The following is a 27,642-nucleotide window of genomic DNA, read 5'->3' as shown; positions in this document are numbered from 1 at the left end:
TGTTATATGAATGGAACCATACAGTATGTAATATTTTGGGATTGACTTGACTCACACAACATAATTCCCTAGAGATTTCTCTAACTTTTTATATGCAGCAAGACTTGTTTCCTATTTGTTGTGAAGTTGTATGCTGTGGTTTGGATATACCCTAGTTTATTTAATCATTCACCCCTTGAAGACATCTGAGTTATATCTAGTTTTGGACTATTATGAATAAAGCTACCAACATTAATGTACAGGTTTCTGCGTGAACCTAAGTTTTTACTTCTTCGAGATAAATGCTGAGGAGTGCAATTGTTAGGTCATATGGTAGTTAAACGTTCAGTTTTAAAACGTGCCAAACTTTTCTGAAGTGTCTGTACTATTTTATATTCCACCAGCAATGTGTGAGTGATCCATTTGGTGTTGTCATTATTTTTTATTTTTAGCCATTCTGATATGTGTGTAGGGATATCTCATTGTACTTTTAATTTACATTTCCCTAGTGGCAAATGCTGTTGAACAACCTTTCCTGTACTTGTTTGCCATCTGTATATCCTCCTCGGTGAAATGTCTGTTCATGTCTTTTGTCTATTTTCTAATTCAAAAGTTGGTTTATAGATCAGTTTTGAGCGTTCTTTCTGTATCAGATACTAGTCCTTTCTTGTGGATAGGGTTTTCAAATATTTTCTCTCATCTTTTCATCCTCTTAACAGGGGATGAAAAAGAATTTTAATTTTGGTGAGGTTGAATTTATCGCTTTTTCCTTTTATGGATCATGCTTTTGGTGTCGAGTCTAAGAATACTTTGCCTAGCCCTAGATCCCAAAGACTTTCCCGTTTTTTTGTTTTGTTTTGTTTTGCTTTGTTTTGTTTTGTTTTTTTGAGACGGAGTCTCGCTCTGTCGCCCAGGCTGGAATGCAGTGGCGCGATCTCGGCTCACTGCAAGCTCCGCCTGCCAGGTTTATGCTATTCTCCTGCCTCAGCCTCGCAAGTGGCTGGGACTACAGGCACCCGCCACCCTGCCCGGCTAATTTTTTGCATTTTTAGTGGAGATGGAGTTTCACCGAGTTAGCTCTCCTGTTTTATATGTCTTATAGTTTTACATTTTATGTTTAAGTCTGTGATCCATTTAATTTTTATATAAAGTATGAGGTTTAGGTTGAGGTTTATTTTTTTGCATATGGCTATTCAATTGCTCTAGCATAATTATTTGAAATGGCTGGCTTGATTATTGCAGTGAGGTCAGACTTATTTCTCTCCTGGGTCTCCTCAGACCCAGCCATCTTCCATGTTTCCTGTCCACCACAGCCTGAATGTCCCACAGACACCTCACACTTAACATGTCCCAAGCAGCTCACTATTGTCCTCCTTTCCTCCCAATCTATCCTCAACATTTTTCCCTTCCTAATTGTGCTGTTCTTATTAACACTACACTTCACCCAATTGCCCAAGTCCGAAATTAGGGTATTATTTCTGAATTCACTTTCATCTTTAAATCTAACATGATGCATTGCCAAATTCTGTCGGCTCTATCCCCAAGCCATCTCTTAAATTCATTCCCTTCTTTACACCTCCCTTGCCTCCAATATCTTTTGACTCAAATGCTACATAACCTCTAATTTATCTCCCTGATATTGTTCTTGCTTCCGAATCCCTTCTCCGCAATGTGGCTATAGTAATCCTCCTAAAATGCAGATCTGATTAGGTGAGTCTCCTCATTTTAAAGTCTTTCTTATTGTTTTCTGCTGCCCTAAGGCAGAAGTTCCAACAAATCTTGTTATCAGATTCTGGATTAAATCCCAGCCTCAGCAGCGGGACCTAAGACAGTGCCTGAATTACCATGAACATTTATTGATGACAAACAGGGTCTTAAATAAGGAATGATGTAGACTTTCCACTGTCAACATCACAGATTCTGGTTTTTAATAGTATTCACATTTGCCTTCTCCAGGAGTCCAGGTTTAATGATGGTGAGACCTATCCTAAGACCTGGCTTTTTAGTGAGGGTTACCTCATCACAGAATCAAGAAGGGACCTCGGGCCGGGCACGGTGACTCACGCCTATAATCCCAGTAATTTGGGAGGCCGAGGTGGGCAGATTACCTGAGGTCAGGAGTTCAAGACCAGCCTGGCCAACATGGTGAAATCCCATCTCTACTAAAAATACAAAAATTAGCTGGGTGTGGTGGCACACACCTGTAATCCCAGCTACTTGGGAGGCTGAGGCAGGAGAATCTCTTGAACCCGGGAGGCAGAGACTGCAGTGAGCCAAGATTGTGCCACTGCACTCCAACCTGGGCGACAGAGCAAGACTCTGTCTCAAAAAAAAAAAAAGGGGGGGGAGCTGGGTGCAAGTAAGCCAGAGTAAGAGAACAAGAAGAATGAAGCAACAGAGAAAGATGAGTTATTCTCTGGGACTGCTGAGAAATGTAACAAAAAACAAATCTGGATATAGGTAGCTACAGCCTGAAATATGGAAAGCCAGAGCATGTGTATACCTGCTCCTGCTCCCTTTGGTTGAGAATTGATTCCGTTTTCACCTGATACGGGCAAGCATTGGATCTGAGTGGGACACATCCTCTCCAATGCACCCCTGCCTTTTCTGCTACTCTGAACTTCACACAGCGTCAGAAAGATTCAAAACAATCTAGAAAATCTAAGTATAAATACAAAAAGGAAACAAGAAGTTTTTCTATCAAAGCTGTGAACTATGTGATGTGAGTAAGCTCAATAAACACTGTGCAGAAGTTAGGGGGGAAAAAAAGAGAATTGCTGCCAAAGCACTAACCCCTATGGCTGGTTATGCTTGCCCACCCAGAAAGTTCCCATGTCATGGGGGGTCAGGGGAACCTAGGGCAGACAGCTGCAAGGCTCAGGGATCCCTTTTGAGGAGGGACGCTGGCTATACAGCACGAGTGAGAACTCGCACAGAACCATCCACTACTGCTGACACTGGAATGACAGGTGGGTTGACAAGATGTGATCCAAGCACCAGAGATATTTGCTACAAACCTCAAAGTGGAGCAGAGCAGCGGCAATGTCAGCCTTTCTTCTTGGTGTCAATAGAATACCTTTTTATTTTTTTGAATTCTCCATATATGAATAATAATAATACACGAATTCAAAGCAGGATAGGCTTTGTGTCATTGGAGGAGTATGGAGAACCATCAGTGCAGTAAGTGTCGTGGGAGGTTTCTAGACAGTCTTTAAAAATCGATATTAAGTCAACCATCAAATGTGAACAACTCTGATATGCCAGAGCATTTGTATTCTTAAGTCGTGGGGTTATTAGAAGGATCAAATGAAATAATCATTATAAAGCACTTTGCGCAGTGCCTGGCACAAAGCATGCACTCAATAAATGTTAATGTTTATACAATTATTATTATTGATTGTCAGAATTATGAGCCCCACATTAGCAAAGAATAGTAGGTGGTCTGTCAGCAGGAACATGGAAACATTCTCATTACATAGAAGTCAATGTTGCAGGGACAGTCATTAAAACAGGATCTAATTTTAGTCTTCTGAGAGAAAATGCTGGGTTCTCTGGAAATGTTGAATCCTTCCTTGGGCATGTAGTTTAATTTTTCAAAATTATATTGCATATCCTGTAAAATGAAAATGAAATTGTACCTCTGTTCATTAAAGGCCCCCCAAAAATCTTAGGCACTAAACAATATAAATGAAGAAAAAGGCATTATTTCTCCATAGGGCATAATTAGAAATAAAGAAGCAAGGTCAGTCACAAAGTTCCAAGCTATAAAGGAGGAAAGGAACAAGACTTTCCCCCGGTTATTTTATAGCTGCCAGGTTGAACTCATACTTATCCAATGAGCCTCAAAATGGAATACCGTTCTGCACCAACTATACTGATGATAGTGATTCAGGGAGTAAATGATAAGATTCCATCCTTCTAAAGTGCTTTTAGAATTGGATTCTAGTAAGTTTCATTTTGCTATTGGCCAATCACAAAAGAGACTGCAATAGAGAAAAGTGAAGACATCATGCTGAAGACAGGCTGCTGCATAGAAAAGGAAGAGGGACCCCCTAATTTAGAGATATGGATGGAGGAAAAAGGCAGTTATGCCATAGCATAAGGGAAACATTAAATAAAGCAATAATAGAGGAGAAAATGTCTTTGAGTAGAAGAAGACAATCAGACAGACAGAAATAGACTAATATGCCAAAAAAAATTACAAAAAGACATTGAAGGGGACATACAGTGATTATTACACAGATTAAATGCACACAGTTAAAATGGAGGTGAAACGTTTCTAAAAGGAATGAGTGTGTAGTGAACTTAATTTTATCATCTTTACTAAGACAAAGCTAAAGTCCCTAAAATATTTTAAGACACTTAAAAAAAAAAGTCTTAAAATTTTGAGAGCCTTTCAGCTCTGTCAACTCTAGACTTTCCCTCCTACTTGTTTTTTTCTTTTATCGTATCTTTTTTTTTTTTTTTTTTTTTTTGAGAGAGAGAGAGAGGATCAGCCTTAAGAATAAGAGAGTGGTCATCTGCCAGGTGGTATTCTCCTAATCCCTTTCCAGTGAGTTCCATAAGGGTTCAAAACCACTTTCTTGGGTCTTAGAGGTACCATTTTTCTCTCTTCCTCTGCTCATATCTTTCTGCTCCAGTGCCCGCATAGTTTGTGTTATCAGTGGTGCATAGCCTGAGACATCCAGGACCTATGCCAGCTCTCGAAGTAATGTGATTGGCATCCAAAGAAGCAAGAAGCCCGTGATTTTGTCCCTTTGCAATTTAAAATCATATTTAAAATGCCTTTTGGTCATACAGATTTGAAAATGGTCTTGTAAATCACTTCCGAGAATCTATGTTCAGAACTCAACTTAAGAGTTCTCCACTTCTTAACAGAGTGCCTGCCAGTAACTTGTGACTGTGAACAAGTTTGGAAACATAAATTGATGTGCAAATGCTAGATAATAGCAACACCCTGTGCAACTGGGCAGCATTTCTGTTGTATGGCTTTTTTCTTTTCCTGGACTCTCCCAATCTGAGAGAAAATAGATTTCAGTTCCATTTTAATTGGTTTAGACCCAGACAAGGGTTTAATTGGTTTAGACCCAATTCACCTACGTGTGTCACTCTGTCTCCAACACAACAGAGGAGATGACCAACACAAGAAGCTCTCCAGCCAGGAGGTGGGGAATATTTTGGTGTCATAGCAGACAATTATTGATGGAAAACTGATGTTAGAAAATGTAAGGTGCCTTCTTCTAGATGGAGTAAAAGGGGCAGTTGCCCAGACTTTCGTTTTAAATAGGGAGCCCATAACACAAATCTTTTAATACAATTTTAAAAAGAAAAAACATAGGGGTTATCTCTTAGGATCTGTTAACAACCAACCCTCTATCAAATGGCCAAATCACAGGTGGTCAGCAGCTTAGCCAAAATGTCCAAGTACCTTTTGTAACACAGAATCTCCTTTGAAGATCCAACTTTCATTAATGATCCCCAGCAGCTCTGGTCAATGTGTCTTTTCACAAATGAAGCTTTTTAAAAGCTTTCAGTGGACAAATGTGGCTTTGAGTTTTCAACTAAATCTTTCTATTTAAAAGGAGAACTGAAATGGGCATACTTTATAATCTTAAATGCTGCACACAAAATACTGAAATATTATTGACCCTGAGAGATTGGTTCACATCAAATAGCATACTCACGTAAATGTTCTCTTTTCCTAATATTAGCAACAGGGAATGGGAAATAGAAAGGGACGGGATATGCTGGATAGGAATGCACCAAAATTTTCAAAAAGCCTCAAAACTAGTGTATATTGATAACTTGTGATCTAATATCTAGTATTTTTTTTTTTTTTTTTTTTGAGATGGAGTCTTGCTCTGTCACCCAGGCTGGAGTGCAGTGGTGCGATCTCGGCTCACTGTGACCTCCACCTCCCGGGTTCAAGTGATTCTCCTGCCTCAGCCTCCCGAGTAGCTGGGATTACAGGCGCCCGTCACCACGCATGGCTAATTTTTTGTATTTCTAGTACAGATGGGGTTTCACCATTAGCCAGGATGGCCTCCATCTCCTAACGTCATGATCTGCCCGCCTCAGCCTCCCAAAGTGCTGGGATTACACGCGTGAGCCACCGCACCCAGCCTAGTATTCTATGTCTTTTATTTATTCATAGTGAGATTGGGGAAAATCTTTGGAGAATTAACATAGCAGTTGGTAGAATCATTCTATAATAGTGGGTACAATTCTGCCCTGTCCCACATTTTTATGAAGTATCTTTAAATTTAAAAAGACAATGTGCTTTGTAGTTCTTGAGCAACATATATACCTTGCTCTGAATAGTTATTGTGATGAGTTAATTTGTAACAACTTTTAGGCTCAATGCTAATTTTCTGAAACGTTTCTGTAGTTTCCCCTTTATTATAAAGTATATTAGGCTGGACTCTTGGCTGTAAGTGACAGAAAACTCAACTCAGATTAGTTAAGAAACAAAAGGGTTTTGGTGGCAGTGGTGGCTTTCAGACTATTGCTGCGGGCCCACCTGCCTTCCTCTTAACACCCTCAACATACCCTGCAGAAAAGAGAGAGCTACTCTGACCCAAGAGCTTAAAGACTGCGTGGGCTTGACTCTATATGGCCCAAATTGGGTCACGTGCCCACCTAGGCTAAGGGAACAGGACCGTGGAATTGATTGATTGATTGTTGTTGCAGGTTGAGTCCTCCAAGAAGCAGATGCCAGGGCAGATTTATTGTGGAATAACACCTGTGAAGAAATAGAGGTGGAAGCGGAATTGCGCAAGGGAAGCCATTAGATTGCAATGCAGATCTTCTAGACTCTGTGTCAGCCCAACGAGGGGCACCAGAGCAAAGACTGCCAATTAGAGGAATCCTGAATTGGGCAGATCTGAGAATAGTCTATATATAACTGGGGACTGTTAACTTTCCTTCCTCAACCAGTTAGAGACATAGAATGGGACTCTCTTATCTCAAACATCAATATCTGTATATGTGAAGTAGAGGGTGAAAGTTTACTATACACCAGTGGTTCTCAGCCAAGAGCAAGTCTGTCCCCCAGGGGACATGGCAATTTCTGGAGACGTTTTTGGTTGTCACAACGGGTGAGGAGGTGCTACTGGCATCTAGTGGGTAGAAGTTGGGGGTGCTACTAGGCATTCTCTCTAATGCATGGGATAGACAGCACAACAAAAAATTGCCCAGGCCAAAATGTCAATAATGCTGAAGTTGAGAAACCTTGCCCTATAAAGATACATGTCTTGACCGGGCGCAATGGCTCATGCCTGTAATCCCAGCACTTTGGGAGGCTGAGGTGGGCGGATCACGAGATCAGGAGATCGAGACCATCCTGGCCAACATGGTGAAACTCGTCTCTACTAAAAATACAAAAATTAGCTGGGTGTGGTGGCACACGCCTGTAGTCCCAGCTACTTGGGAGGCTGGGCATGGTGGCGCACGCCTGTAGTCCCAGCTACTTGGGAGGCCGAGGCAGGAGAATCGCTTGAACCCAGAAAGCAGAAGTTGCAGTGAGCCAAGTTCACGCCACTGCACTCCAGCCTGGTGACAGAGCGAGACTCCATCAAAAAAAAAAAAAAAAAAAAAAAAAAATAGATACATGTCTCATGTGCACGTGTGTACTGAGAGAGGCCACGAAAACCTTTTGTTGTTGATACATTCTTGATAGTTTTTGTTCTTATGTGTAGTTATGAATACTTGAGATTCCATCCAATTTATTTAACTTTTGAACAGAAAGCCTAGATTGAATTGGTGAAACATCTGTATCCTGAATATTTAAAAGATTCTGTTTTTTAAGACAAATATTAACTTGAATTGACGTAAATATTCTTAGTATTTAAAGTCCTTAAAGACCTTAGTTTGGTGAAAAGATAAGAATCATCTGTGTTTAGCATATGCATTGCCATATGAAGATGGTAAGTCAAAAGTATGAGTTTTTTTCTGATATTTAAATATCCCTGGGGTATAGATTTGTTTACTCTGGAAGTTCACACTGTTGTATTATTTCTTCATTATATATTACAAAGTTGAATGTTAGGGCTAGGTCAGATTGGAAAACAGTTTAAGTATTCCTCACCCAAAATGCTTGGGACCAGAAGTGTTTTGGATTTTTTATTTTTGTGGATTTTGGAATATTTCCATATTCCTCATGATATATCTTGTAATTGGACCCAAGCCTAAACATGAAATTCATTTATATTTCATATATACCTTATACACATACCCTGAAATATACCTTATACACATACCCTGAAGGAAATTGTATACAGTATTTTAAATACTTTTGTGCATGAAACACAAAAGTTTTGACTGTGACCTGTCACATGAGGTCAGGTGTGAAATATTTCACTTGTGACATCATGTCAGTACTCAAAAAGTTTCCAAATTTGGAGCATTTCAGATTGTGAGCTTTTGGATCAGAGATGCTTAACCTTTATTAAAAGCTCAAAATTAGATTTTAATCAGCAAAAAATTACTGCAGTGTGCCGACATATGCAAGAACATATTTTTTTTCTGAGACATCTACTAAAAAATGACACAACAAAAGCAAACTTTTAGCACTATACGTTTTGAGCCATTTAATAGATGCTTTAGCCTTCAGGGAATTTAGCTCCAGAACTGCTGCTAGGAAAGAAAAAACACTGGTTAATGCCTGAAGGGATAAAAAGATCAGCTAACCAAAACAAAACAAAACAAAACAAAACAAAACAAAAAAACAATAAAGTGTTTTCTCCAAGATGTGAAATGTATGTTCAATCCTAGATCAAGGACTAGATGTTCAAAGTTCTACGTATGAGGTTTAATATTACTTTGGAAAAGTGTAGAAAAAGTTTGGTATCAGTGCACTGAAATCATTTTCAACTAGGAACAATAGCGATACTAGCCCTTTACTCGTGCAAAATTCACAGTTTTTATCTAAACAACACAAAATCATTCAATGCTTTTATATTTAATCATCTATATTTACATGACCATAAAAAAACAATTTTGATACAGTAAGGAAAAGACAAGAAAACAAACCATTCTAATCACTGTATATTTTGAAAGTTCTTTGCAAACAACCGTGAAATGGTTAAAAGATAGGAGGATGGAGACCAGCTTGGCCAATGCGGTGAAACCCCGTCTCTTCTAAAAAAATACAAAAATTAGCTAGGTGGATTGGCGCATGCCTGTAATCCCGGGTACTTGGGAGGCTGAGGCAGGAGAACTGCTTGAACCTGGGAGGCAGGGGTTGCAATGAGCTGAGATCACGCCACTGCACTCCAGCCTGGGCAACAGAGTGGGATGGTAAGAGAATGATGACTTGTTGCTTACTAAAATAAAGGAAAAATTGACACTATAAGTGATACTGTTTGAAATCTCAGGAATCTCTGAATCATTAAGATTATATTACCAATGGCATGCAAAATATCTGGTTCAAAAAATACTCCTCCATGGACACGAGATGCCTAGCTGCTGATACTCTGAGTCTGATTTAGGACAATGATGTTCTGTGTCACCTCTTTTCTGATGCCTCCCAGGTTACTCCTGGCCTCACTGCTGTCTCACTTCCAAAAATACAGATTGCCCTTATTGGTCATAACACAGTGACTATTAGTTAAAAAGTCTCTAATTCATCTCAGCTGCAGTCATCTCCCAGCAAGACACAAGGTTCTTGAGAATAGAAATTTCTTATGCCCCATCTTTGCCATCCACCACACAATGAACATACAGTCCAGTGTACATAGCAGCCCTTGAAAATGCTTGTGGAATCATTGATTCTTGAACCCAACTGTCATACTTTCCAGACTTAAGTCCTGGTAAATGATTAAAATCATATGGGTTATCCCCAACAAACCAGCTCAAGTATTTATTATAAAAAAGGGAAGCTGAAATGGAACTTCCCCTAAAGACGTGTCTGTCAAACCCCATTGTATTCTGCTCTGACACCACGTTGTGTTTTTTTTTAAGAGACAGGGTCTCACTATGTTGCCCAGGCTGGTCTTGAACTCCTGGGTTCAAGTGATCCTCCCACTTCAGACTCCAAGGTCACTGTAAGGGATTACAGGCTTGCACCACCACGCCCAGCCCCACCTTTTAAAAACAAATAAATAGCAGTTACCTTTTACTCAGTGCTCACCTTATAACAGATGCTGTTAAATGCTTTACATGCCTTAGCTCATTTTTATTTTTTATTTTTTTATTTTTTATTTTTTATTTTTATTACACTTTAAGTTCTAGGGTACATGTGCATAACGTGCAGGTTTGTTACATATGTATACTTGTGCCATGTTGGTGTGCTGCACCCCTCAACTCATCAGCACCCATCAATTCATCATTTATATCAGGTATAACTCCCAATGCAATCCCTCCCCCCTCCCCCCTCCCCATGATAGGCCCCGGTGTGTGACGTTCCCCTTCCCGAGTCCAGGTGATCTCATTGTTCAGTTCCCACCTATGAGTGAGAACATGCGGTGTTTGGTTTTCTGTTCTTGTGATAGTTTGCTAAGAATGATGGTTTCCAGCTGCATCCATGTCCCTACAAAGGACACAAACTCATCCTTTTTTATGGCTGCATAGTATTCCATGGTGTATATGTGCCACATTTTCTTAATCCAGTCTGTCACAGATGGACATTTGGGTTGATTCCAAGTCTTTGCTATTGTGAATAGTGCCGCAATAAACATACGTGTACATGTGTCTTTGTAGCAGAATAATTTATAATCCTTTGGGTATATACCCAGTAGTGGGATGGCTGGGTCATATGGTACATCTAGTTCTAGATCCTTGAGGAATTGCCATACTGTTTTCCATAATGGTTGAACTAGTTTACAATCCCACCAACAGTGTAAAAGTGTTCCTATTTCTCCACATCCTCTCCAACATCTGTTGTTTCCTGATTTTTTAATGATTGCCGTTCTAACTGGTGTGAGATGGTATCTCATTGTGGTTTTGATTTGCATTTCTCTGATGGCGAGTGATGATGAGCATGTTTTCATGTGTCTGTTGGCTGTATGAATGTCTTCTTTGAGAAATGTCTGTTCATATCCTTTGTCCACTTTTTGATGGGGTTGTTTGTTTTTTTCTTGTATATTTGTTTGAGTTCTTTGTAGATTCTGGATATTAGCCCTTTGTCAGATGAGCAGATTGCAAAAATTTTTAGTCAAATATATTGCTTTTGTCCCAGCTGTGGTAGGGATCTTGCTAACAGTGAGAATGAATAATAAGAGGGGCTTTAAGGAGAATTCATTGCCACACCTTTCATAATTTTCCCATCATTCCTCCAGTCTTTGTTCAACTGTCCATGATTTACTGATTTGCTATGACATCAAACTATGCTGCAACAAACCAGTGGTTCCTTCTGATTTTTATCCATCTCCTCTTCACCTAGGGTGAAAGTCTGAGGCCTCCTTGACTCTACTTTCTGACACTGTTACATTTAACATATAACTTCTTGCGATACCATCTCTTGTTTTCCTTTCTGGCAGCTTATCCTCTCTTCACTTTCTCCATGCTTTCATTCATCCTAAAACACCATTCTGACAATGATATTTAGGTTGGTACATAAGTAATTGCGGTTTTACCATTACTTTCTTTTTTTTTTTTTTTTTTTTTTTTTTTTTTTTTTTTTTTTTTTTTTTGAGACGGAGTCTCGCTCTGTCGCCCAGGCTGGAGTGCAGTGGCCGAATCTCAGCTCACTGTAAGCTCCGCCTCCCGGGTTCATGCCATTCTCCTGGCTCAGCCTCCCGTGTAGCTGGGACTACAGGCGCCCGCCCGCCACCGCGCCCGGCTAATTTTTTTTGTATTTTTAGTAGAGACGGGGTTTCACCGTGTTAGCCAGGATGGTCTCGATCTCCTGACCTCGTGATCCGCCCGTCTCGGCCTCCCAAAGTGCTGGGATTACAGGCTTGAGCCACCGCGCCCGGCCCTACCATTACTTTCAATGACAAAAACTGCGATCACATTTGCACCAACCTAATATCTTTCTTACTTAAAAAATTAATGTAGAATATGGAAATACTTGCCACCAGGGAGTGGGGAACAAAATGGCTAGAGAGATATGGTGAAAGAGAGACTTGATTTTTAAATAACTTTTTTTTTGTTGTTCTTCTTGAATTTTATTATGTGAATGCATTTGAAATAAATACAGTTTTTAAATAATTAATTATTAAAAAATATTTGAATGCCTTCCCATGAACAACTAAATGAAGTCTCTATTCTTAAACCTGACAGTCAAGTACAGCTCTGGTTTGACTCCAAGCTACATTTCTAGCCTTATATTATTCAGCTCTTTTTCTGTTTATCCTTCATATCCGGGCCTTTACGAGTGCCAAAAAAAAAAAAAAAAAAAAAAATTGCTCATTCTACTCTTGTCACCCAGAGTGTTTCTTCTGTCTTTGCCCATTAAAAGCTTACCCAATTGTGAAGGCCCAGTTTCAAAGCAACCTCTTTCATTAATTTCATCCAGATACTCTGTAACCCCCATAGCTATTTAGGCTTTGTCTAGCAATTTGCAGTTATCAGAAAAAGAAGTACCTACCGAGTGCCAGAAAGTGATCTCTCCAACTGTGCACATTACAACATCTCATTCTCTGTGCCTCCATTTCCTCATCTGTAAAATGGTCACTATGGTAGTACTTTCCTCATAGTGATGTTCATTCTTTCAAGTAGTTAGTTGGGTGCCTACTATGAGACAGGCACTGACCTGGGTCCTGGGGATATAGTAGTGAATAAAATAGATTTGAGTCCTGCCCTCATCAAATTTACCTTCTGATAAGAAAGACATAAATGAAATATACCCATAACGCTCTTGAAATAGAACTTGGGATATAGTAAATGCTCTATGAATATTTACAATCATTACTGTCATTGTTGGTAGTGTTGTTATGTGGTATTTCTATTAACACATAAAGAAACTAAGGTTCATAGGCTATTAGATAAGATGCTGGTTAAATAGCTAGTAAGGGACTCCAACTCAGGTCTTCCTGACTCATAAAATTCGTCATCTTTCCACTACACTGATGGCTGTAAGACCAGGCTGTACATCACAACTATCTATGGAGACTTAAAGAAAGTAAAGATTCTCAAGCCTCAGCCTCAAATTAACTAAATCAGAAATTATTTAGATGAGCTAAGAATCTGTATTTTTTTAAAAAGTTCTCAAATAGTTGTGATGCACTGTCAAATTGGGGAATGACTGCACTACATTAAAATGTTTCCCATAATACTTTATTATGCTTATTTGTAAGTATCAAATCTACAAAATCAATAACGATCATCCCCTTGTTTTCTTATTTATTTTTTCTGCTTCCTCTCCTAGCAAAGTGCCTTATAAACACTCAATAAGTATTTGAGTAATTAATGACTTAATTATTTAAAGTTGCTCTTAAAATGCAAATACTCACAGCTGTGGTACTAGAAGCCTGTTATGAACCATCATTGATCTTCCTAGGGTTATTTATTAATCAGCTAAGGACCGGCAGTTGGGAAGGAAAGGCTAAACATTTGGGAACAGAACTGAGAAGGCCCTCAAACCAAATGTTGGCCACATTATTGAACAGCCTAGGGCCCCCCCTTAGCTTTACCTACACTTCATTGACAATTTCAGGTAAAATACAGAAAATATACTGCTAACAATCGAGATATTCCTCCCTCACACCATTGTAGTTTCATTTCTTCTAAGCTGACACATGTCTCTCTTTTGGAAAATATGGGGGCAACCTGTTTTAAAGAAAGAAAAAAAATCCTTTATTCTTGTCACACCACAAACATGGAGTTACTGCTATACGTTAAGATTATAAAGCAAAATCCCAAAAATGCAGTGACTGATTATTCACAGCAGACATATGAAGTCAAGAAGCTTATTTTTTCTGTCTTTGCTAAGGCACAAAGCCTGGGGCTATATGCATTTTTATTACACTGCACTGTGTTGGTTTCACCTGAGGATTAAAAAGAGAGTCAAGGCACAGTGCACGTATCCTGATGGATTTTAGGATTTCTTGCTTTCGTGAAGGAAAGAATCTCATAAATTACCTCAGATTATTGCTCAGGGAAGTGTACCTACTTCCATGATGACCTAGAAATTCAATCTTTTGTTTCTCCCATAAAAGATCACATTGTATTTTGGATGTTTTCCCTGTGGTTTTCTGCACTATGTAAAGCCACATTTGGAAAAACAAAATAGTTTTAGTTTAGATTTGAAGTGAAAATATCTAAAATAGTTCAGGAAAGTCTTATGAGCATTTGGGGAGCTTACAAACAGCCTTGTGGGTGGGGTGAGGTGAAATGAGGGAAGGGGGAGGTAGGGGGACAGAAAAGGAGGGCTAGGTCAGAAGAGTGCAAATAAGACAGAGGGAGAGAGACTGTAGAGACTGTGAGTCCATGGCAGAGTTTTAATTCTGGTTCTGACAAATCTACACGGAGAAACAATAGAAGCGCATTGCTCCATCCCCTGTCCTTTGTTAAGAAGCGTGAAGTGTACTTATTTATATAACTTGCAGCTTTATCTTCTGATATGCAAAGAAGAGAGAAGACAGAATGTTGTTGGATTTGGAAGTACAGTAGATGAGATCTTCCGGTTTATTGATTTGTAAAGAACGGCTTGATACTGGTTTGTCAGTTCTGCGTCAGTGAGAGAAAAGAAAGGCGCTTTTCAGTCAGTTGCTGGAGGAGGAGAGCTGGGAAGTGGAAACAGGGTCTTCTGGCAGACAAGCTTCCTTGAGAGGTGGTCAAATTGACCATGAAGGGAGTCAAGGTCAGGAAGCTTTGGAAATGCTGCAAGGATGGCATGAGATTTAAGGAGTGTTGATTTCCTTGGTTAAGGATTGTTGCATACTTCAGCAAATTCTCCCTCCCAGCCTTTATGAAAGAAGTGTTTAGTAGAACAAACTGAAAATCTCCAAGTATATTGTTACCCAAAATGTAAAAGTTTCTGCCACTGAGATGAAAATGTTTGATTTCCAGCGCTTTATCTTTTTGCATTTATCTACCTGTTTCAGTCATTTGTTAATATGAATTTGCTGATATATGCCATCTTTTTTTTTTCAGACAATACCAGTTCTGGGGTATCTCATTGATGATTATTTCAAATTGCCACTTTTGTTCCTTGGAAATACTCCTGTGTTCAAATACCAGGAGGCGTAATTATGTAATTACCATGTGAACATTATGCTACTTACAGGCCGAAATGCCCCTGGAAAGGCATGCTCCAGTGGCCTCAGAAAATTTCTGTGAGAATGATATCTTCCAAATGTGGTATAAATAAAGCTCAAGAATAAATAGCTAAAGCTGGAATGTAAATGATTTAATGTAATGATGTGGTAAGGTGAGAGCCACTTGACTTCAGTTCCTGTGGCAAATCATGAGATACATTAGGAAAACTTTTAAAAGGGAACCTATTTTTTAAGATAAAATCTGCATCAAGTTACATCACCTTCCAGGCAAAGTAATTCAACTTTCCTCTTTTCTCTTTGAGACGAGAAAAAAAAAAAAAAAAAAAAAAAAAAAGCAGAAGAAATGCTTCCTATGATCTCTTCTCTTCCCGTCATAATTTTCATAAGTCTGTAGATGTAATTACAACTAAAGATTTTGACAAATGAAGCAGGATAGGAGGTTGATTGCTGCTTTTCTAAATTAAAATTAATGATACCCTTAAGGTACTTGGGTCTATGAAGTCGATTTAATGTTGATATAACCTGACTCCATTATCACAGAATGAGGCAGTTGCATAAGCATGAAAACCAATACACAAACATCCAAAGTGCATTTTAGAAATCGGTGAGGTGAAAGATTAAAGGCTTAACAATGGACAAAGGGCTTGCTGTTTGTTCTCTCTTGCCTTCCAGTTTGATGGAAGAGTTCATCAGAATTAGAGGAAGAATGTTCCTGGAGAAGTGTTGGGCTGGCACTAGGCTAGGGGTCCTATTCATATCCTGCCTCACTTGTCTTGCAAGGATGCACAGCCCCTTCATTTGAGGCACTGTTTGCTTCAGCAGAGTCTGTGTACTCTTCTGGTAGATTGTATAGAACATAATAAAGGGGGAGGGGTGGAGGCGAAAGGAAAGAAAAAGGAGGGAATAAAAAAAGGAGTCAGATTAAGAAAGAAGTCAGCACAAAAATATAAAATGGAAGGAAAAAAGCTACAATACAGGAACCTTAAAAGGTAGATTAAGGATGGTCTCACATGGCACGCGTTATTATCTGTGCCATAAATCACACAAAATCAACTAATAATTATGCTCCTACTCAGAGTGAGCACCATGTTAGCACTAGTTGCTTTCCTGTGATCTATCCTGAAGTCAAACACAAGAAACACTGTTTAACTCCTAAGTGCCCTAATGTCAAGAAAGCACAGAAATAAACTCAAAGGAAAGACAATTCAGTCAATCTTTGCATTCAACAAGCCCAGGATGTTTTGCCGCAGAGCTATACCTATCACAAACCTTCATTCCAGAAGATGGCCGGTAGAGGTGGCTCATGCCTGTAATCCCAGCACTCTGAGGCCCAGGAGAGTTCGAAATCAAGACCAGAACTTATCTCAGACCTTTTTTTTTTCCAGTTACAACTCAAAATAATCAGAATTAGAAGAATAATGGATTTTAACTGAAAGGGATTGCCATTAGTTAAAAGGATTTTAACTGAAACTATAATCAGTCTCAGGAGAGTTTCCAGGATAATGTTTGGGCATGTATTTATCAGTGTTACTTGTGAGGATTTGGGAGTAAGAATGAATGAGGAAGTTCCTCCCCCAACACAGACACGTGCACACAAAAACTGTACAAACTGAAAAACTTCAGGACAAAAACTCATGAATAGACTGGAGAGTCATTTGTGTGCATATGTGTGGTTTATTTACTAGCACCACAGCACAAGAAGAGTTTTTGTTTGTCTTTTACTTTTGTTTTTGTTTTCATAGGCTCATTTGTGTAAGTGTTATGTCTGTTTCTTACATTCCCATGGATATTTATCAAGGGTCTAGACACACTGAGAACCAGAAAATCAAAACATACATTCCTAGTTACATATTTTCCCTAGACTGGAGTAAACATGATTTATGTATGTAGTATCAGTAAGAAGTAGCTTGGACACTAGGAAGAAACCACATTGCCTAGCAATGTATTTCCACATGGGGAGGCAATGCTTGTCTCTCCTAAACTTCTAGTGAAGATAAAACTTCAAAGTAGAGTAATTAACAGAAAGGTCAAAAGACAAAGTAGAAGCCCTTGAGAATCTTAAACGAAGTTAAAGAACCAACATTTACATTTAGATAAATTTATTTGAAATATTTCTAAGAGCCACCATGTTGTTATCGGTCCTTTTTCTTTCTTTCTTTTATACTTTTGGTTTATTTAAAAGCAATGATGAAGAAAAAATGAAATAAAGCTATCTTTCACAATACACAGAGGGATGGACTGAGCTTCGGGAAACAGTCACAGCTTGGAATTAAGAGTGTGTGTCATATCATAATTTAGTTGGATGATTTGGTGCTCATTCACTATACCCAAAATTACACTTTCAAATCTACCGTGTTTGTACTTATCACAGTGCCTAACAGATAAGAGGAACTCAAAAAACCTTTCATTCATTCACCCATTCAGTGTTTCTTGATCTCTTCTATGTACTAGGCATTGTGATAAATCCTTAACAAGACAGGTAAGATCTCTGTCTTTGTGGACAATAAACTTACATTCTAGTAAATATCTTTTGAATGAATGAAGTGATATTTCCTACTGAAGCTAAAAAAGGAAGGTCTCTGCAAACAGTACACTGTCTACAGAACTCATCCAAAATGAGAAGACAAAGGAGAATAATGTATAGCCCTCATAACTCTCAAATCTCAAATATGATTATTTAAAAACTAGAGTAAAACAAATGTGGAAGAGATTCGGACTTCAGGGTTGTTTTATAAATTGCTGTTTTACATTTTTAAATCTAGTATTATAGGCAAAATTGAATCTAAATGGTTTTCTTCTTTTCTTTTTTTACTGTCATCATCAAAAATGGAAGAAAGGAAGAAAAGGAGGAAAGAAGAAAAGAAAAGGAAGAAGGGAGGGAGGGAAGTTTTTCAAAAGCTTGTGTCAGGGATCTTGAAAAAGAAATTATTCATTTAAAATATAGTTGTTATGGTAAAGATCCATGAATAAACAGTACATTAATTCATTCAATTAATATTAATTTAGCACCATATTATGCCAGGTACTGTGCTACTCACTGATGATTTAGTAGGGAAAGATGTATCCCTGTCCTCATGGAACATATAAAAAAAGGACCTTTTTTTCCTGACATGCTTTTACTGAAGAATTGCTGCAACCTAGATTATGAGTACTCATGGACCAGATGGCAGTTTTCTGCCCATCTGGGATAGTTCTGAAGAAGAGACCCTCGTGTATCAATCAAGGTTTCTTCCAGTTCTAAGCCTTCGTGATCTATGATCTAATAGTTGAAACAGGATGTATGCTCCCAAAAAGATGTTATATTTATATTACTTTTATAAAAGGAAACAGAGACATGCCCTATTAATTCAGGAGATTGGGTTCCTCCTGGCTGTTTAAATCATTCTATTTAAACTCCTTTATCTCTTCTTTCTTGGCTCCCCTTCCAAAGCTCACTCTTACCCCCTTTAGTCTCACTTCCCTTTTCTTTCTTTAATTGCTGAGACAAATTGTTCATTTCTAACTGGCTATACATGACATCTCCAGTTAAATGTTTCACTGTTAGGACAAATTCATTATATTCCAAATGAATTCATACACACATATGCTATTTCTCCCTCTTCTGGTTTTCATGTTGCCATCAACAATATCTTCATTCTCCCAGTCTTCCTTACTCGATATCCAATGGTTTCTTTGCTTCTTCAGGAATTAATCTCCAGCACCAAATTGGATAGTTCTTCCTGCTTTCAAAATACCTTCTAATATGTACCTTCTTTTACATTCAATACAATACAGCCTTAATTCTAATGCATATCACCCCAAGTCTAGTAAATTACAGCAGCCTCTTTCTGATCTCAGTCTCATGTGCCCTTTCGAATCTGTTTTACACCATACCGATCTTCCCAAACCCTAACTTTCCTCTAAAATAGTGAGTCATGTCACAGAAATTTTCAGTGGTTCTCTTTGCCTGCAGGGTAAGTCTTGAGCCTCACAGTCCGGAACACCTTGCTTTGCATCATCTGCTTTCAACATGACTAACTAATTATATCTCACTGTCGTCCTCAACACCACTGTTCTGCAGCCCCAAGCCTTTCTTCAGCTTGTCACTATTTCTTACCTCCAAGTCCCTTACAGAGATCAGGGACTATAGCATTTGTTTTTTGACTATCTCTTTCAATATTAACAAACACTTATATAATGAATAAACCACCAAGGAAAGAACTGATTGTGCCATAACGTAAGATACAGGTATATAATTTCTGGCTTTTGCTTCCTGTTTTGTATATATTATGGTTATATTGATTTAAAATACAGCCAGTTAGAAAGATCTAATGCATGGAGGCTCTCATTTTAATAGATTATCAAATTTCATTTCCTTGCATAATTGCTCACAGAATAAAGTGCTTCATTCCTAAGTCCCAAGCTAAAGCTTTCGAGGACCTTGGTTGCTTTCAAGATTTTCTCCTTCATAAATTTATTTCTTTATTTAGCCAGTTGTGCATTCAATCCACACAAAACTTTTCTCCAATGATAATTTGTGGAAAGCTATATTTTATGCCTAATTCTTCTCACTGTCATGCCTTCTCTTAAATTTGAGTTATGAAGATGGAAATTCACTTTGATCTCATTTTAAAATCTTGACAATATTGAGTGTACACTGGAAACTACCACTGGAGCTCTCCTTGTATAAGAAGGCAAAATTCTTCAGAGATTGGGAGTCTAGAATGAACTTTAATGCTGCATCAGCTCAGTCCCTATGAAACTAACATTCTTACTAGAGAAAGTGGCCTATGGCACGGTCATATTCCTTTACCATCTACATCTTCCCCTTGAGATTTCTTTCTCAGTATGTGAAAAGATTTCTGATCAGTGTCCACTCCCATATGGCATCCTCATCTTCTCCTCCCTACCCCAAAACACTCACATTTATCTCTAGATTGATTTATTTATGGAATGACCCATTCTAAATTTAGAAATAATGACATATGCCACACATTTATTTGCATGTGTTTTTCCACAACCTTTCTCTGTGATCTTATGGTATCACATTCTTTAAGACCAGGAATTGACCTTGCATTGGGCCATAAAATACATTGAACAACTGAAGTTTCATAGATATGCACACTAGAATTGGTCTGCATTCAATAAACTGATTGAAAATAAAGAAATTAAAAAGCAAATTACTTATTAAATATTTATAAAATACCTGTTTTCAACTTTAATCTTCAGGATAGCAGTTAAGAGCAAGACCCAGACTGAATGAGTTTAAATCTGAGCTCTGCCAATTTACTAACTACTGAAGCTTAGGCAAGTTTTTTTTTTTTTTTTTTTTTAACCTCTCATGCCTCAGTTTTCACATCAATGAAGTGGGGGGAATAATATTAACTCCTATTGCAGAGTTACTGTAAAGATGAAATAACACAATTCATATTGTCATGCATGTATTGCTTAATAAATATTAGCCATTTTTGTATTGTATGTGGTACCCTGCACATTATAGCCTATTGCTCTCCTTTTTTCCTTTTTTTTTTTTTTTTTTTTTTTTGAGATGGAGTCTTGTTCTGTGCCCAGGCTGGAGTGCAGTGACATGATCTCGGTGCACTGCAACCTCCACCTCTCAGAGTCAAGCAATTCTCCTGCCTCAGCTTCCCGAGTGGCTGGGATTACAGATGCCCACCACCACACCCAGCTAATTTTTGTATTTTTACTAGAGATGGGGTTGTATCATGTTGGCCAGACTGGTCTCGAACTCCTGACCTCAAGTGATCCACCTGCCTCGGCCTCCCAAAGTGCTGGGATTACAGGTGTGAGTCACCACGCCTGGCCTATTCCTCTCCTTTTATTAACCATAATAGCAGCAAGAACAGTAGCTGGTAGCATTTATTGAGCAATTACCACATAATAGAAACTAGGCTAAGTGCTTTACATGTATCATCTTATTTAATTCCCACAGAACTCTATAAGTTATATTACTGTCCACATTTTACTGATAAGGAAAGTTAAGAATAATTTACCCAGGGACATTGATTAGTCAAGGTTCTCCAGAGAAATAGAAGCAACAATATATATATGTATGTACATATGTATATGTGTGTGTATGTATATATATGTATGTATATGTGTGTGTGAATATATAAAATCAAGTATTATCTCATGCAGTTGGAAACTAAGAAGTCCCATGACCTGCTATCTGTAAGCTAGAGAGCCAGGAAAATTGGTAGTGTAATTTCAGGCTCAGTCTGAAAGCCTGAGAACCAGGGGAGTTGATGATGTAAATCCCAGTCTAAGGGCAGGAGAAGACTGACATCCCAGCTCAAGTAGGCCTGCAGGGAAAAAAGGAACATGTCTTTTTGTTCTGTTTAGGACCTCAACTGATAGGATGATGCCCACCCACATTGCGGAGGGCAATCTACAGAATCCGCTGAACTAAATGCTAATCTTGTCTGCACAAGACACACCCAGACACACCCAGAAATAGTGGTTTACCTGGGCACCCCATAGTCCAGTCAACTTGACACAGAATTAACCATTACAGACCTGCAGTCAGTGCAGTCAGTGTGAGTAGGTATTCTTGTTTGTTCCGCATCTCTTCTCTTCTCTTCTCTCTCTCTCTCTCTCTCTCTCTCTCTCTCTCTCTCTCTCACACACACACACACACACACACACACACACATACACACACGTACCACATTTACTCATTTATCCATTTCTTTGGTCAACTAGTCATTAAACAAATATTTGCTACCATTTACTATGTGCAGGGTTCTGTGCCTCCTGCAGAAAGGGTTGGAGACATTCAAAGAGAAAGGTAAACAAAAAATGGTCCCTGCTATCAAGAAGTTTACAATCTATTGCAAAATGTCCATATAACTCAAATGAATTGTATGATAGAAGTGCTTCAAGTATAAACCATATACTGTTAGAATGCTGAGGAAACCATTAATTCTAACCCGGGAGATGGGGAAGTAAGCATATAACCACTAACAGCATTGATCTGGGAGAGAAGTGGGGTAAGAGCATTGCCAAGAGAAGGAGCAGCATGAAGAAGCCACACACAAGAGTTACATTGGATGGAATAGTGCAGGATAGGCAGGTAGTTTTGGTGGGCTTAGCAGGTAGAGTTTGGGAGCTCAGGGTCATAAGGTTGGGAAGGTAGGTTTCATATGTCCCTCATGCTTTTGTGTAGGTAAAATAAAGCAAATCCTGCATTTTAGGGGAGCTCCACTTGGTTATCCACATATTTGGGCCAAGCAAAAATGGGCAAGGGTAGGGGGAGTGAAAAAATGAGATTGTTCTGGATATACACTAGGCACTTAATTGATATTGGAAGGCCAGAGTTGGTTTGAGACCAGACTACCTGAGCCACTTTTCTGATGAGATTAACATCGATTTTTACCTCTTGGGAATTCTGCACAGCACAGGAACTATCCCTTGAGTTTCGATTGCTCTGTGCAAGCTCTGATTGACCCCTAGTTTAGCATGGACTGTTCACAACCAAATCAAAATCCAGAGTTAAAGAGCTAGGATGCCTGGAGCCACCACTTATATTGAGTTGGCAAAATGCCAAATGACTAAGTATAGTATTTCACCCATAAAATTATTCCTCCCCCCGCCCCACAAGAATAGAATTCACTAAGTTGACAGCACACTGTGTCCATATATTATAGAAAAACCTAATAGGAAAAAAAGAATGGCGGTTTTCACTGCATGCCACCTAAAGGTATATTTCTCAATAATTTCCAAGACCACTGAAAACTGAAATCTGAAAAATAGTTTTATCTTACTATCCACCCTGTTTTATCCCAAATTTAAGCCTTGCCTGTACTTCTTTGATATTTAATTAATTTTTTTTTTTTTTTTTTTTTTTTTTTTGAGATGGAGTTTCACTCTGTCGCCCAGGCTGGAGTGCAGGGGCACGATCTCTGCTCACTGCGGCCTCCCTCCTGCCTCAGCCTCCTGAGGAGCTGGGACTACGGGTGTGCACCACCACACCCAACTACTTTTTGTATTTCTAGTAGAGACGGGGTTTCACCATACTGGCCAGGCTGGTCTCGAACTTCTGACCTCAAGTGATCTGCCTGCCTTGGCCTCCCAAAGTGCTGGGATTACAGGCATGAGTCACTGTGCCCAGTCCATAATTAAATATTAATCAACTATTGGTTAATTGCTAATTATCAATAATTAAATGTCACTCAATGGTTTATTGCCTATTCATCAATATTCTTTAAAAATTTGTCAAAAACAATAGACTAAGAATTAAGACAAGACATGTCATTTCTAAGATTCTGTAGTCACCTATACCAAATGGCACCCTCCCTAATATTTCTGTGAAAGTAAAGATTTGTATTTTTTTATGGTACTAATTGAAGCAGTAGTTCATTTGTGGCTGCCAATGAGTTGACTTTAAAAAAAAAATCTTATTTTAACATTGTTGAGAGAGGAAATCCTTTGTGTTTGGCCTTGGATTGATAAAAACGAGTCTGGGATACTATATACGGTAAATGGATATTAAAACTAGGGCTATGAATTGTTGCTTTAGTGTTGTCAGCCTTGGAGACTCAAAGTATCATCAGAAAGGATGCATGTTTTAATTGTTCCTCATTATATAGAATGAGAGGACATCATTTCTCTCCTTTTCCTCCCAGGTGGCTGTGGAGGACCGAGTCAGGCAGCTGCATGAAGCTCACAGGGACTTTGGCCCAGCGTCTCAGCACTTTCTTTCCAGTAAGTCATTTTGAGCTTTTATCACTTAACTTTATTGCATCTTGATTAATAAGAATTAACAGTTGAAAAAACAAAAGAATTAAGAGTTGAATTATAATAATCTCTGTTAGATGTAGTAGAAGCATAAATCATCCTGAAATATAACTTGGTTGATAAATTTAGAAAGGTAGGAAGAAGAAGCCCAACTGGATCATTTTGCCCAGTCTTCAGCTGATGCATAATTGTTTCCTGCAATATATTCTCAAATGTTAACTTCATTAATATCTTTGAGTCTTTTTGAAAAATATGGAACACTTTGCTCCGGAGCCATGCTAATATTCTCTGTATCATTCCAATGTTAGTATATGGGCTGCTGAAGCAAACACAGACTTTTGAGTTTTTAATTTCTGCCTATCAGTTCAGTTCATAAAGCTAATAATTATGATATCATGTAATTATAATATGATCATTCAATATATGTTACTGTGATTCTGTAATTCTTTATCTCTAAATAATTCATTAAATACTCCCTGCCTTATGAAATGAATGACAGTTCTCAAAAGAAGGCATACAAGTGGCCAGCAGGTATATGAAAAAATGCTCAACATCACTAATCACCAGGGAAATGCAAATCAAGACCACATGATATATTTATCTTACCCCAATTAGAATGGCTATTATTCAAAAGACAAAAAATAACAGATTCTGGTAAGAATGTGAAGAAAGGGAACTCTTTTACAGTGTTGGTGAAAATGTAACAGTAAATTAGTAACAGTATGAAGATTTCTCAAGAAACTATAAATAGAACTACCTTACCATCTGGCAATCCCACTACTGGTTGTCTATCCCAAAGCTAAGAAATCAGTATATCAAAAGGGTACCTGCACTTGTATGCTTATCGCAGCACTGTTTACAACAGCAAAGATGTGAAATCAACCTAAGTGTATATCAACAGATGAATGGATAAAGAATATGTGGTATCTATACACAATGAAACAATACAAGAATGAAACTACGTTTTTCACAGCAACATGGATGGGACTGGAGGTCATTATGTTAAGTGAAATAACCCTGGCACAGAAAGACAAAAATCGCATGTTCTTACTCTTGTGGAAGCTAAAAAAAAATTGATCTCATAAACATAGACTAGAATGATGGATACTAGTGGCTGGGAAAGGTGTGTGGGTAGAAGGGGAGATAAAGAGAGGTTGGTTAATGGGCATCCAGTTAGATAGAAGGAATAAGTTATATCATTTGACGGCAGAATAGAGTGACTATAGTTAACGACAATGTGTTGTATATTTCAAAGTACCAAGAAGAAAGGGCTTGAATTGTTCCCAATACATAGAAATGACAAATACTCAAGGTGATGGATGCCTCAAATACCCTGACTTGATCATTATGCATTCTATGCTAGTAAAATATCATGTTACCTCATAAATATGTAAAATATTATGTATCAAGAATAAATAAATAAATAAATACTTTGCCTCCAAATTTGAAACCTCAGCCTATGGGCATTTCCTATTTCCTTTCCCTAACTATTTATATCCTTTTTTTTTTTTTTTTTTGAGAGGGAGCCTCATTCTGTTGCCCAGGCTGCAGTACAGTGGCGTGATCTTGGCTCACTGCAACCTCCGCCTCCCAGGTTCAAACAACTCTCCTGCCTCAGCCTCCTGAGTAGCTGGGACTACAGGCGTACACCACCAGGCCCGGATAACTTTTGTATTTTTTAGTAGAGACAAGGCTTCACCATGTTGATCAGGCTGGTCTCGAGCTCCTGATCTCAAGTGATCCACTCACCTTGGCCTCCCAAAGTGCTGAGATGACATTCGTGAGCCTTGTATTCTCCTTTTGTCCTTGACCTCTAGTATTCTTTTTATTTACTGGTTTTACCATTTTATTAATTATGTTTTTATAATTAATACTGAGAGAAATAACCTTAGTTAACCGAAAGTTTGAGTATTAGAAAATCATATTTATACAATAGTGCATATTAAATTGGCAAGCACCTGTTTTCCTCTGATTAATGTTAATTTATACCACTTTTTATTTGATTATAAAAGTATATGTGTTGAGTTTTTTTGGTATTTAAAAAGCCATACTTTACCACATGGAGTTAACATCTGTTAGCATTCTGATATATTTCCTTATGGTCATATGTGAGTATGTATGAGGGTTTATCCATCATTTTAAGGCAATTACTTTGTGCCTAGCAATGTTACAGATTTTAACTAGTTTAATCCTTATAGCAATCCCTTAAGGTAGGTACCATTATTATACCTATTGAAATTATACCTATTTCAATGATGAAGAAATTCATAGAGCTAGTAGATGAGAGAGCCAGGATTCAAACCCAAGAAGTTGGCCCCTGAGTCTGTGTTTTTAAGCATCGCACTGTAATTTTACTTAATTTATATATTTTATAGAGAGGAGGTAATTCTCTATGATCTCCATTCTTCTGCCACATTCTTTCATTGCCATTTTCTGATCATTTCCTTTCTTTTCCATTCTCCATGGGTTAATAAAAAGATCCACGCTCACAAATACTTTAAATTATTTGAGTAGATGCTGTCATGTGTGTCTTCAGTTGGCTGTTGTCTTTTTGAACAAAATTTCCTGGAAGGTGTTGGTCTTGTATTTTTGTCATATATCGATAATAGATTAAGAAGTATCTTATTTTCTGAACTGACTCTAACTTTATTATCCGCCTGCGGTGTAGTTATTTGGACACAGTTTCACAATGCTTTGGAGTTGCCAAGAAAAAGGGATAAGTTAAAGCAGTTTATCTAAATGAGTGGGATCGTGGCTTTTAGGAACGGTTCTAGAAAAATGATAAAGGCTACAGATTTTGTCTTCTGCATCTTTCCAAATCTCTGGTCTACTTAACTTGCCTTGGTGACAGCCATTCTATTCGATTTAATTGACATTAAATGTGATAACATACTCCTAAGCTACTCATAAACCATAAAGAAAAAAATAGTACTACTATGAATATTAATTACTCCTCTGACACCAGGAATATTCGTTCATATTTTCTTCTCTCTGACTCCCCCTCTGAATTCCCATGTCTTACCCATTAAAGCCTATTTTCAGAAAATGATATACTCATTTAACCCAGGTCATAGGTAAAGTTTAATGTGCACTTCTCCTGGGTTATTTGCATTTTATTAGTGTGAAAATCTGTAAGCCTGAGGTGGTAGAACATCAGCCGTAAGTTCTGAGCTGTGAGGAAGGAACTTTGAGGGGCCAAGGGGAACATTCTCACACCTTTCAAACCATATCACATCAGTGCCCACTTCCAGAAAGGTCAGGCCTGTTAGACACAGGCATTCATAAAGAGACTGATCTACCTGCGTGAATGGAGCCAGCCCCGGAAGTCATCAATCTCTTGGTTGCCCATGTGGAATATCAATATATGCTTAAAAGCTTTGCTTACAGGTATAAAGAAAATACTAACTTGGTTTAAGGGATATTTAAGAAATAAGATGGTGAGACTAAGGATGGATTGTTTCTTTACATTGTCCTTTTTAAAATTACAAAGGTACTCTATACACATCAAGAAAAATTTCAAAAGCACACAGTACAAACAAGAAAAGAAAAAATATCCATAATCCAATGACTCAGGGATAATCACTATCATAAATTTGGTTTATATGCTTTCTGTCTTTCTCTTGTGGGGTGTGTGTGTCTGTGTGTGTATGTCAAGGTTCTATCTTTTTATTTTTTTATTTTTTAATTTACTTGTTTTTTGAGACAGAGTGCAATCTCGGCTCACTGCAACCTCCCCCTCCTGGGTTCTAGTGATTCCCATGACTCA

At 38.2% G+C, this 27,642-nt stretch overlaps 1 protein-coding gene and 1 non-coding gene across 4 annotated transcripts in view; one reads left to right on the top strand and one right to left on the bottom strand.

Moving 5' to 3' along the window:
• The window catches only part of DMD (dystrophin), a 2,245,117-nt gene that overhangs the window by 1,973,178 nt on the left and 244,297 nt on the right, over nt 1–27,642 (top strand). For all 3 annotated transcript variants that reach the window (XM_030933724.1, XM_030933725.1, XM_030933726.1), the window contains one exon: nt 23,765–23,843. In XM_030933724.1, coding sequence (XP_030789584.1) covers nt 23,765–23,843 — 79 coding nt within the window. The remainder of the gene's footprint in view (nt 1–23,764; nt 23,844–27,642) is intronic.
• On the bottom strand, nt 24,103–24,208 carry LOC115898864. Its single transcript, XR_004058521.1, has one exon. It is a non-coding gene; the product is annotated as a U6 spliceosomal RNA (small nuclear RNA).

The sequence above is a fragment of the Rhinopithecus roxellana genome, chromosome 7 (assembly GCF_007565055.1).
Source record: "Rhinopithecus roxellana isolate Shanxi Qingling chromosome 7, ASM756505v1, whole genome shotgun sequence".
NCBI classification, from domain to species: Eukaryota; Metazoa; Chordata; class Mammalia; order Primates; family Cercopithecidae; genus Rhinopithecus; species Rhinopithecus roxellana.
The sequence above is the reverse complement of the archived record's forward strand: the minus strand, read 5'-3'. Positions and strand labels throughout refer to the sequence as shown.